Source organism: Nannospalax galili, unplaced genomic scaffold (genome assembly GCF_000622305.1).
Source record: "Nannospalax galili isolate Female #2095 unplaced genomic scaffold, S.galili_v1.0 scaffold639, whole genome shotgun sequence".
NCBI classification, from domain to species: Eukaryota; Metazoa; Chordata; class Mammalia; order Rodentia; family Spalacidae; genus Nannospalax; species Nannospalax galili.
The window spans coordinates 3,494,782-3,507,770 of NW_008344644.1; the positions used below are offsets into that span (position 1 = coordinate 3,494,782).

At 35.0% G+C, this 12,989-nt stretch overlaps 1 protein-coding gene across 1 annotated transcript in view; it reads left to right on the top strand.

Moving 5' to 3' along the window:
* Window positions 1–12,989, top strand: part of Pclo (piccolo presynaptic cytomatrix protein) — a 440,245-nt gene that overhangs the window by 370,792 nt on the left and 56,464 nt on the right. Inside the window, 2 exon segments of the mRNA XM_008840911.2 lie at window positions 536–716; window positions 2,113–2,307. Coding sequence (XP_008839133.1) covers window positions 536–716; window positions 2,113–2,307 — 376 coding nt within the window.

Genomic DNA, 12,989 nt, shown 5'->3' on the forward strand with positions numbered 1-12,989 from the left:
TTTATTTATTATTAAGAAAGTAAAAATATTGTCAATTAAACCATGACACTATGCTTTCTCATCATCAGTTCATAGCCATATATCTATTTAAAATGTTAAAGTATGGCTTAAAATAGAGTAAGTTAGTAATTGTAAATTATTCATTCTTTTCACTTGTCCCTCTTATAATTTAAATCATACATTTCTTTTAAAATTGTTAGCCAAATTTAGGATTAGAAATTAGTTCATAGAACAAGAACAACCAAAAAAGTTTTGTTTCATAAAAGAATGATTTCATAATATCCAAGTAATTTAGAGAACAGTATGAGACTTTATATAGTTAAGCTAATCATACATTTATTAAGCGCCTTATATATGTGCAAAACATCATTCTCAATACCTTGGCTGAAGAAAAGTTAGTAAAAGAAGAAAGAGAAGTAAGGAAAAGTTATACTTAATCTTCTGCATATATCCTTGGGTAAGTTTTAGAGCACAGAAAAAGGTAATGAACAAATTTTGGTTCAGTCCTAACATTTTTTGTTTATTATTTTTTCAGGTATTGATTGACTTATCTAGCACGTCTCACTTGGATAACACTCCTCGGTGGTATCCACTTAAAGAACAGACTGAGAGCATTGACCATAGCAAGTCTCACTCCAGTCAGAGCAGCCAGCAGTCCCCAAAGCCATCCGTCATCAAAAGCAGAAGCCATGGTATCTTCCCTGACCCATCCAAGGGTAGGAGATATTTCAAGTAGAAAACAGTTATTTGTCTGTCTGCTCAGTCAGTATCTTCTTGAATGTGAGTGCCTCTGTATTTAATATACTTTGTAAAATTCTGTCCCATTAAAAAGAATTAATATAGCATCACTAAAAAGTGCTATGGAATTGGCAGAAATGGACCTTAGGCAGAGGTGCACAGACTGAGATATTTCATAAATAAAATATAAAAATCATTCTAATTTTTTGACTAAACATGACCACCATTATCACTAGTCTATGCATTTTAATTTTTTAATTTTCTGATTTTTCATAAATGTAGTCTTAGTCTGTAAATATAATTTTGCATCCAGGTGTGTTTTTTAACTTTTCATATCAAGAACATTTTTTCTCATGTCATCAAAATAATGGCAACTTAAATTTCATTGAGTCTTTCCCAAGGGTTGGACTCCCACTAAATTTCAACTATTAACATTTTTAATAATAGTGCTTTACATGGGGTCTGGGGACATACCCAGCATTGATTATTGGAATGAGCTTTTCCTTTATATTTTCTTTTATCAACTATTCACCAACACAACACTAATTCTCATCATGAATTGAGTAACTTCCTATACTGGATAAATTTGTGATGACTCGATGTGCTGAAATACTTATAAGTACTAAAGACAGTTAGTGAGCACTGCTTCTTGATCTTTCATGTACCTTTCATAAATGCATCAAACTGAAAATTGCTTCTATGTATATCAGAGGGGAACGAATTATAAGTGCAAGTATACTAGAAGATGCAAAACTGCTATCATTGCTAATAGGCACTGAGGTGATATGGTAAACCACAGAAAACCACTGCCTACAGAGTGTTGTAGATTACTTATGAATACACTTTGTAGATTGGTTTTAGAGTAGTATAAAGATCTCTCTCTCTCTCTTTGTCTCTTTCTCTTCTTCCCTCCCTCCCTCTTTCTCCAAGCATGATCTATACATTCACAAAATGTCCTAAGACAATGATTCTAATAGGCACTATATTTAATATGTTCTAGTGACCTTCGCTACTCATCCAAATGTTCGCTATGGTTTTACTTAAAAGTGTCCTGCAGCTGAGTAAACCTATTGTCTTTTAGCCATCCTCTACTAAAATGAACAGGAATCACTGGGTAAAATTGGAAGTTAATACATTCTTTACTGGTTAGAACTCGTTTTCCTTCATGAATAGTCTCTTCTCCACTGTGCTCCCTTTGCCTCCCTTCCCCCAAATTGTTTAAGCACATTGTTGAATGGCTAGGAGTTGTTCAAATGAGCCATGAAAAACAGCATTAACATAAATCTTAGACAGTTTCAAATTAAATATAGACCAAGTTTTGACAGCAGGAGGACTGGAGCGACCTTAATTCTTTTCTTTGCCGTTTTGAACCAGACATGCAGGTTCCTACCATTGAGAAATCCCATAGTAGTCCCGGTAGCTCAAAATCATCGTCTGAAGGTCATCTCCGCTCTCATGGACCATCTCGCAGTCAAAGCAAAACCAGCGTCACTCAGACCCACTTGGAAGATGCAGGGGCAGCCATAGCCGCTGCCGAAGCTGCCGTGCAACAACTCCGCATTCAACCAAGTAAAAGACGCAAATAAATTCCTCAGCATGGCAGCTTAATGTTCATCTGTTGCCTTTCTCTCCTGCTGTCCTTCCCTGTTTGCTTTGTGTTTTTGGCATCCCCTGCTCACTCTGTTCTCTGTCCTTTTGTCTGTGTAAGTACAGTATCAATACATAATTATGCTCTTCCTTATTTTTTTTTTCTTAATTTACTAGACTGCAATAAAACTGGCTGTTTCTCCTTTGTTTCTACCATCCATCCAACCTGGCTCATAGTATTTTGTAGCTGTGTCTATGATGTTTGCAGGCAAAGCAGTGTTGTGTGTCTTTTTGTGTGCAGTTCAATCTCCTTTAGAATGCAGGAACTATAAGCACAAGGGACTGCAGGTTTTCCAGTATTACACCCCAAAAAGCACACACACATGTATTTAGAGCAGGTTAGCCATGAGCTTCTTGCACCTGAAAGCACTCAACATTTTAGGCAGGTGCATAATGCAACCAACAGTAAATAAACTTTGAGAACCCAGGGTAAAAGCCATTTGATGCTTAAAAGCATTGTGCATGGGGGAAGATAACTTTCCACATGAGACCCTCCTAGAATCCTGAAGTTGCACGAAAAAATCCATGTTCTCAAAACTACATATGACTCAAATATGCATAATGAGGCACTGTAACTTAATTAAGGAGCACAATTGGGTTCGTTGTGTTGGATCACACTTTCTATAGGATAACAGAAAATATACGAGTTATTTTTTTTCTCACCATTAGAATACTTTAAAAGTCAGAGTGGTATGTTTAGTAGTTGTAAATCAGTTAAAGTCTAACAGTTCACTCATCTTAATTGCCAGGTGTTCATTTGTGAAATTTTCTGATACAATTGTATAAAATGCCAAGTACACATATGTCACAGCTGTAGGTGCGCTGTCTCTTCCAAGAAGTATTAGCCGAATGATGGAGATAGTTTGTTGTTTTCCTCATCTCTCTAGTCATCATATCCAAGGAAACAGCCAGTTTTAATCCCCTTCAGTGCTGTGCATGTGGTGTCATTTTGGCATTTGAAAACACAATTTAAATAGAGCAAAAGAACACTTTTGTTTGCATGAATAACATTTAAGCTGGTTCCATCTGAGGATACATACTCTGGGTTTCCATTTCACCCACACTGCCACAGCAGCACATAAAAGCGGTCAGTGTAATCATGCCAGGAAGCAGCACAGACACAGCATAGCAGGCGTCCTCCCCATTCAAAGAACTCAGTCTGATAATCTGCCTCCACCAGCCAATGGCAACCAAGACCAAAGCCAGCTAGCCCTCAGGAAAGTGATGTCCGATGGACCAGTCAAGCCAGAAGGAGGTGAGCAGAAAGGCCCCGTTCAAAGCACACAGCAAGATCGTCCCCCAAATTTAAAGCTCTCATCTTTAATTTTTAGAGATTGTCTGATGAAATATGTTTATCCCCTTTTTAATGTGCTTTTGTGGGCATGGCATTTTAGGAATTCATCATCACCATGTAAGTCCCAAGATCAGTCTCGTAATATATTGACTACAGTGATTTGTATTTTTCTATGCATTGGGCATCTTTTGACTTTTGTTGGGAAATGGTTTAACAGTATTCATATTGCAGAATGGAATGCATGCTACTAACCTAATCTGTTCAAGCATGACTATAAAATATGTTGCATTGTGATAAAAGTTTACATTGCTCACAATTCAAGTTAGCATACCAGTTGGAATGTAGATCAGTTTTTGTTGCATATTATTTGAAGTGTAACTTTTGGAAATTCTTAGAGGAAAGTAAAGGAAAAATTGTTAATGCACTCATTCACCCTGACACAGTGCAAGTTCTCTCCTGATCCTACAAGCAGACATTTTCCATTCGTGTTTCCTTAGTTATTAAGTGTATCAACAGATGTGTTGGGCATGTGAATATCCAAGTGCCTGTGTAATAAATAAAGTATCTTTATTTCATTCATAAACTACCGGTTCTGAGCCATTGTTATATGATGCAGCATAAAATAAGTGTGTCAATTTTTGTTTTCTCATTTAATTCTTCATTAGAAATCTTCAGTAGTCACTATTACATGCTAGTGAGAGTTACAGTGATAGAAACATTTGGGAACCTAACAAAGTTCTACATTAGAAATATTCTAAAGCAGAAGGAACATTGTTAGCCAATAAAAGCATCAGAGTTTATATAAAATTAAAAGAATGATGGGATTGGGCTAGTAGGCAAAGTAATACTTGCCTCCTCTATTCCTATAAACACTCTCCCTTTTCTGATCTACCTGGCAATTTTCTGAAATCCCAACATAGAGGAAGGTAAATCCCATGAGCACGTGCTTTGGACATGCAGCTAAATTTGATCCCACAGCTAGGGTAAGAAAGGAAAAAAGTTTATATCTGTCCTTATCCTACCCCAACAGCTGGAATTTTCACACAAGAAAGATAGTCACTGCTCATGACAGGAATCAAACTAATGTGGTTTTAAAATTATTTTCCAATTTAATTCAAGAGCACATCTGAAAAAAAATTTAATAGCATACCTGGGTTGCAGAGATAGCTCATCAGTTACAAGTGCATATTCTTCTTGAGAGGACCTGGGTTCAGTTCCCAGGACCCATACGGTGGCTCACAACCACCCGTGACTCCAGCTCCAGGGAATCCAACCCCCCTTTTTGGTGTCCACGGGCTTTTGCATTTATATACTACACATAAAAATTCATGCAGGCACATACACATACATATGAAAATAAATAAATAACAGCTGTTTTAGCTCTTTAAATAACTTTCAACCCTGAAATAGTCAATTTTGTGGTTTTATATTGCCACAAAATTAAAATCAATCTTTTACTCTTTTGTTGCATTTCTCTTTATTTTTAGAAAATTCCAAACATTTAAGTGCTCCTCTCCCACTTAACAGATAAGTGAAGGCAGCAGATGCTCGTGGCAATACAGAAATGAACCACTGAAGGTCTCTTTCCTTTTCCAGTTTGCTAAGGAAGCAATTAGCTTAAACATAGGAATAATACTGATATGTGCTTGCTGGATCACTTTAAAGACTGACAACAGAGGGCCATCTCCTTTTCCTTGCTTGTCTTCCTATAATATTTTGAATATACTTAAAATCTACTTCTCACCAGGGATGGTGTCACACCCCTTTAATCCCGGCACTCAGGATGTAAAAATAGGCAGATCTCTATAAATTCCAGGCCAGCCTTGTCCACATAGCAAGTTCTAGGACAGCCAGGGCTACATAGTGAGACTCTGTCTCAACACGAAAAAATTCTACTTCTCAACTTTTCTTCCATCAAATTAGTTCAGTTGATTTCTTCGTGTTGCTCATTTTCTTGCTTGAAATACTGTATTGACAATTAAATGTCACAGCGATCATACGTCCCCCTTATTTCAGGGCTTATTTTTTAATATTGTGATTTAGGTATTATTCTAATTTGTAAGATATTAATCATAGATACAGTTCTTAAAATCTGCATGAAAACATTTTTAAAAGTTTTTCTTTAGGTAATGCTCAAATTGATATTCTTTACCTTTAAGGTGCTATAAAGTTGAATTAGAAGTCACCCTTTATTGATGTTCAGTCAATAGGAAAGTAGGCTACATATGTTTTGTTTATTTTGTCCTAATGAATTATAGATAAAATGCACTGTTTATAAGATATAAATGCATTCTTTCCTTGCTACCATAAATGTTCCAATAGTGTAAATGAACCACATATTCTGCCAAATCTTTGACAACAAACATACTATAGAATAAAGTTATATAAAGTACAATAATTTATTTAAAGTCTGGAACCTAAAACTGGCCAAAGATATATATGAACATACAAAGAGCTAGAAAGTCTCTGTTCTCTCATTCATTTCCTGCAGAAATAATAGTAATAATAGTAATAGTAATAATAATTTAATGTGGGATAAAAGTGTCATTTCAGAAATCACAATAGGGTTCACATAATCTCTTTTACATTCTGAAAATAGCAATCTATTTAATAGTTCTTAAAACTGTACAAAGTATTTGTCATCTGTTTCTCATTTTATCACACAAAGTGGTTGGGTAGTCATTCAACTCTTCTGTCCCTGTCTAGTGGATGAATAATCAGAGTGTTAGGATGGTGGGATGCTGACATAGGAGCATACTCTATAACCCTTTTCTTCTGACTCTGAAGCCTTGTGTCCTAAATACACTAGCTCCTTTGAAATCAACCTCTCCTGATTCAGTGAAAACAGCTGACAATCATTTACTTGCTGATCACTAAAATTCCTACAAATTATTAGGAGTAGCTAGAAATGGTGTCAGAGTATATTTTACTTTATCTACCTGCACTATCCTTCTTTCTAAGGACTGGTGATTCCAGCTGCTCAACCTCAATGAAAGAAAACCTTCCCACTGCACAAAGCCAATTAGGCAAGAGACAGGTGTCTAGAGAAAGCTCTGTGTGTGTGTGTGTGTGTGTGTGTGTGTGTGTGTGTGTGTGTGTGTAGGTATTTCAATCCAGGGTGACAAAATTGTCCCTAAAGAGCTTTCAAATGTTTGTATAAGCTTCTCAGCAGACTTCTGCTTGAGCTAGCATAATATATGGGTCAAGTAGGAATTATGGGATGAGCCAAAGGAACTTTTTTTCTCCCTCTGGGCTTTTGTTGCATGCAAGGAAATCTGAAGGAAAAGATTAGACAGACTGTACCAGATAGGCCTGATGCTTAAACAAACAACCGTTGTTGTATTAAGAAATCCTTGGAAGTCTTCTTGTTTGTTTGGCTGGTTGGTTTGATTTTTATTTGTTTGTTTCCCCAGATTCAATGCCCCTGCTACTGATAGCAGCCAAGCAAGGAACTAAGAAAATAGTTGTTTGCTTTTGTTATTTTCTTTTACTGTTTTTTTTTTTCCTTTAGATTTTTCTGAGACAGGGTTTTGCTAAAGAACTCTATAGTTAAGGCTGGCCAGGAACTCACTATGGAGCCTGGGCTGGGGTATGACACTATACCTGACTCATTATTTTACTTTTCTGATGACTATACTGAAACTAAAACAAATAGCAGTCTTAAAATCTTGGAGGTTGTTGCTTAACATATAATATACTAAAGTTTAAGCTCAATTTGCAATTTTACATCTATTTTTGCTGGACACGAATATTTTAGGTATGCCTTTTAGATTCAGAAGTAGATAATACAGGGTTAGTAGACATAGCCCTCCTCCTGAGTAATAAAACAAGAGTAATTTGAACTAGCTACAGTGGTAAGATGAGAAAATATATCATCAAATAAGAGACATGGGACATAAAATCCCAAGTTTCTTCATGTGACCCAATTGTAGGAGAAAAGTCAGAAGCTACTTCCACAGACCACTGCTGGAGACTCCACTGTCAACAAAGCTCACTTGCGGCACCTGTCAAAGGAGAGTTTCATATCATGTGTTTCCTTGGCGAACTCTTACCAAGCCATCACTCTGTGGGAGTTGCTCTCTTGGGCAAGTGGTAGTGGGTGGCTGGTTGGGAGTGGATGGGGACTGGGAGAGGACAGAATTGGTTACAAAAGTTAACCAAAGTCTCATTTTCTTCTGATCCAAAGTAAATTATCACTTTGATCAGAAAGGATTTATTTAGTCTTCTCTATGTCTGGAAAGGACAGGACCCCTAAGTAAAGTAAAACAGACAACAAGACAAGTCAGATGGTTTATTTGGAAGTGGTTGTCTTTAACATTGTATGTACATGGGTAATAAAAACAAATCTTACATTCTTTATTTCAAGGTGTTAGTGCAAAAGTAAAATGTTACATCATTAAAAAACCCTTGATACTTTAAAATAATAAGAAATTTGACAAAATAATTATATGACCAGAATAACTCTCCCCCCAAAACCTGAGAAAATAAATTTGAATAATTTTCAGCTTCTAAAGTTCTATGCCTATTCTGTGGTGGGTGGAGCATTCTTTCTTTGTTGTCTGTGAAAATCAAAATGCTTTCTGAACATTTCCATATGTTCTTAGAATGATTGCATGTACGTTTTCAAATATTTTATAATAATTTGAATTTATTGCCAGAAATGTCTGCTATTCATGCAGAGTAACAGGCTGTGACTGGGTAGCTCTGATCATGTGACAATCTCTTATTGATGAACCTTCCTTCCTGAAGGTAAACACACAGAACTCACATCAGTGGGAATTGTAGCCATGGATCTCCACCAAGTCATCCACATAGCTTGATTCAGTCAACCCTGGGGATTTTTATTCATTTCACTTTATAAGAATATCAGCATCAACGGTCCCTAAATATAAAACTACTAAAATTTGACTTCAATATTGTTGTGCCTTAGTGAACTCAACTATGGTACTAAAAAAAGGGGAAGAGACTATTAATCAATGATCAAAAACATTCTTACCATTTAAAATATTTTTACCAGTTAAAGAATTTCATACACTGTATTTTGATAACAATCAGACCCACTCTTCCATCTCCACCCCCATCTTACTCCTGTCCCCTGAATAAGAAGTTCTAACTTTTGTAGCCCCAGCTGTCCTAGAACTCACTATGTAGACCAGACTGGCCTTGAACTCACAGAGATCCGCCTGCCTCTGCCTCCCAAGTGCTGGGATTAAAGGCATGTGCCACCACACCAGGCCCAAGAAGTTCTAACTTTTAACAAACCAAGATCCATTAAATACTATTCATGAAATGTCAATGGCAAGTAAATAATCAAGAAAACTAATTTTTTAAAATATAAATGACTTTACCTTACACACGAACAAATTATTTTCAGAACATTGATCAATTTGGCACCAGAAAGCATAAGCTGACAAAATGAGGCAAGCAAATAAAAGAAAAATAGTGAGAAGAACAGGACACAGGAAGCATAGAGAGACAGAATGCGGACACCAGACAGGCTACAATTGGAGTGTGGAGCCAGGAACTTTCCTTATCTGGGAGGGGGATTGTGGAACAACTGACTGAGAGGTGGAGAATTGACAAAGACACTATTTGGATGCCTAGCAATATTACCTAAGACCAGTAGCAAACAATCCATGAGTTATTTGATGATTTTTTCCTACTTTTCATTCACATGTATTATATATATTATGTAAAACCATGATATTTCACCCATTTTCCATTGTGTTAGGTGAAGGGAAATGAAGATATGAAATAGGATGAAGGGAATCTTCATTTATATTTAGCCAAACTGACAAAATATTCTTTTCTGTTCTCATTACTATACTATGCATGTTAATATACAATTAATTGGCAAGAAGTTATATAAACATGTACAATTTTAAAAGATAATATCAAAAATACAGAGTTTTTATTGGGATCCTGAGTTTGTCTATGATTATGTATCCTCGTATTCATGTTAATTCACATCCACATTCTTTGATGTAATCAAGGATACTGAAAATAAAATTAATAGGTAATAAGTTGACAAAATAAGTAAGCATTAACATCACAAAGGTAGATGTAAATCATAAAAGGTAGACAAATTTTAAGCAAGGTGCTTAAAAAAGCTCAAGGCATCAATGCCCATTTTTAAACATATGAGAAAATTAAATAAAAATTTTCTGTATTTTTTAAGGAACATGACAGCAAAATCTAATTTTCATAATTAAAACAATTCAAGTTCAAAGGCAAATGTTTTTAGGTTCTATAGGTCACTATTTTCAACTGACAAACAGAAAATTGACATTTTTTGCCATCCTTGATTCAAATGGTTTTCAATCTAGATAAACCTATTACATATTTTTAATTTCAGTTTGTTTTAAATAATTCTTATTGTTAATGATCTTTTTAAAGTAGATAACTCCTGAATTAAAATTTTGGTTCCACCCCAAACTATTACTTTATAATATTTAAAAGACTTCGTATAGAGTCAACCCTTTGAAAAAACAGTTATAATATTATACACCTGCCAATTATCACTATTTACTCTAGGTTTTGTATACCATAAAATAGTTGTTTCTTTTTTTCTTTTATTTTAAGCAGAGAGAACTGTCAAGTTTTTACGCCAAATGCAATTTTAAGTCAGACCACACACTGCTCAAGTCATAGCATTCTGGATGAAGCAAGCTGTCAAGAAGCTTTGAGACAGCTGGAAAACATAATAAAAATAAAGTCTTCAGGAGAGGATAACAATTGGTATATTTTAAGGTTAAAAAATAAACAAGAAAACTAATATGCACTATTAATGTTGACAGTTTAAGATAACTTTCAAGAAAGCTGTTGCTAACTGCCATCCTCTGGCTTTAACAGTTCATGTCCATCACTGTAGGCTTTCCCACTATCAAAATATTACCACTGACCCAAAAAGGTCTCAGAAATTCTTTGAGCAATGTACAAGGAAAGATTACTTTCATATTAAGATAGTCCTTGTCTGATTTCGCTATCATTCTTTCTCAAGTATACAGTGAAGTTTTACAATGACTGTATAAGGTATCAATCAGAGCATCCTCTCTTTAATGAGTAATAAAATTTGTGCTTGTCAATTTTTTCAAATCTTCATAAATTTGATTATGATAAGTATCAATATATTTAACTTACAAAAGAAATTTCTTTAGATTATAAAATGTTTTCCTTTTACATTGAGAATTTCACATATGCATATAAATATGCTTGGATCAAATCTAAACACCTAATCCCTCTCCTCCAGTTCCATCCCTATCCCATCTTCACCATTTTTCTCTCCCAGCTTTATTTTTTTTTAACCCACTGAGTCCACTTAGTGCTGCCTGTATGTACATGGATGTGGGACCATCTACTAAATCATGGGTAGTCTTTCAGTGGCTGCATCCCTGAAGAAAATTGACTCCCTTCAGTTATCAAAAGCTTCTCAGCTAGGGGTAGGATTTCATGAGCCCTCTCCCTTGTTCATTATTAGGTAATTTTTTAAAAATGGAAATGATTGTAAGATTGAAGTGTGTAAGATCTGCAGAACAAAGTTCTATGCACAATCATTTTTTTTTACATTCTCCAAAGACAGGAGGACAACAAAGGCTTTCTTCCAAGACATCCCATATTTGTCACAAATTTGTCATAGATTTTTATTGCATTTCAGAACATCTTCTTTCCTTTCTCATTTAATGTTAATTATAATTATTAAGGATTGACAAATGACATGTTTCAATTTCTATAGAAAATTTTAAATGTTTCACTGGGCATCAGTTAGGCTAAATTATGATTTTATGTCAATATTCTCTGCTTCCTCTTTTGAACTCTGACTGGTGAGTTGCCTATCAGCTCTCATACTGTTACAAGTCTAAGGTAGAGTGCTGGGAACATTATAAAGAAATTGTATTTCTGTTCATAACTTGAATGACAGGGTTTTGTGTAAAAAAAGTTGCTTATATGATATTCATTTTATCTTGTATTGTCTTTATTACTTTTCCTATGTATTGAAAATTCATTGTTTTATCATGAAATGGAAAATGTTGAACAGTATAACTTTCATTCAACTTTGAAGAAAACTTGAAGGACATGAGTTCATGGCAAGCCTGGGGTACAAGTGAGTTTCAGGCAACCATGGCTTACAGAATGAAACCTTGTCTCAAAAAACAATTAGAAAGTGAAAAGAAATATGGAAAGTTTCATGCCTTCTGAAAAGGAGGTTCTGTGACTATATATTCATCACATGGAAATTAGGAACAGAATTTTCTTACATTCACCATTTAATCACATTCATACATATATTCACTGTCTTGAGACTCTCTCATCCTAGTTTGTAGCATTTATTAAATAACAAATTTAAAGGTATCGAAGGAAGAATCATAAAGTATGAAAAATTAAGTTTTCTCTACTTTTATCTGAGATGGAGATAGATATATAGTCATTGACTTAAGTTTACATGCAACCAAACGATCATTATTAGGAATATCCGGAAATAAAATCAACTGTATTTTTTTTTACCCAGATCTGATTCTCTACACTAGTCTTTACAATTTATTGGAGTATAACCAACTACAGAAGGAAAGTACCTGACAGTGATCTGCTTGGAAATAAATGAAAGATGCTAGCTAAGTCTCTTGGGTTGATGTTTTCTAAGCTTCCTCTTTATACTGTGGCCATTGAATAAATTTCAATTGTTTGAAAAATACTAATATTATTCATCTAATTTAATATGCTATCATTGATTTATTTATAGTAAGAATGCACCCCCTTTTTTCTCATGAGTTGAAGTTATATGTTGTGTACTGGGGGCGTAACGCCTAGTATGTAGCCCTGGCTTCAATTTCCCAGCACAACATAAACCAAACATATGGTCACACTTGTAGTCTCAGCACTCAGGAGGTGCAGAGGCGGCAGGGTCAGAAGTTCATAGTTAGCCTCGGATTCATAGTGGATTAAAGGCCAGCTTGAGGTAAATGAGACCCTGCCTCAAAAAAGAAAAAAAGGAAGGAGAGAAAAAATATATAAATAAATCCTATATATCAAACTATTTGGGTTTCATTTAATAATAACATTCTGGAAAATATTCATGATGGATCTTTCTAGAAGTGCTTTCCAATTAGTTGGAATATTACAGAGCAGTCATTACTCCTGGCTAATTCTTTTTCTCCTCTAATTATCAGTTCATGGAAATACATGCCTAACAACCTAATGTCAGTATCTAAGAAAGATATTTCTGATTCAAAAGAGAATTGATAATATTGAAAAATTAAGAGCTCATGTAAAGTGATACAACTTTTCAATGTTTCTTCATTAACTTCTCTTTTAA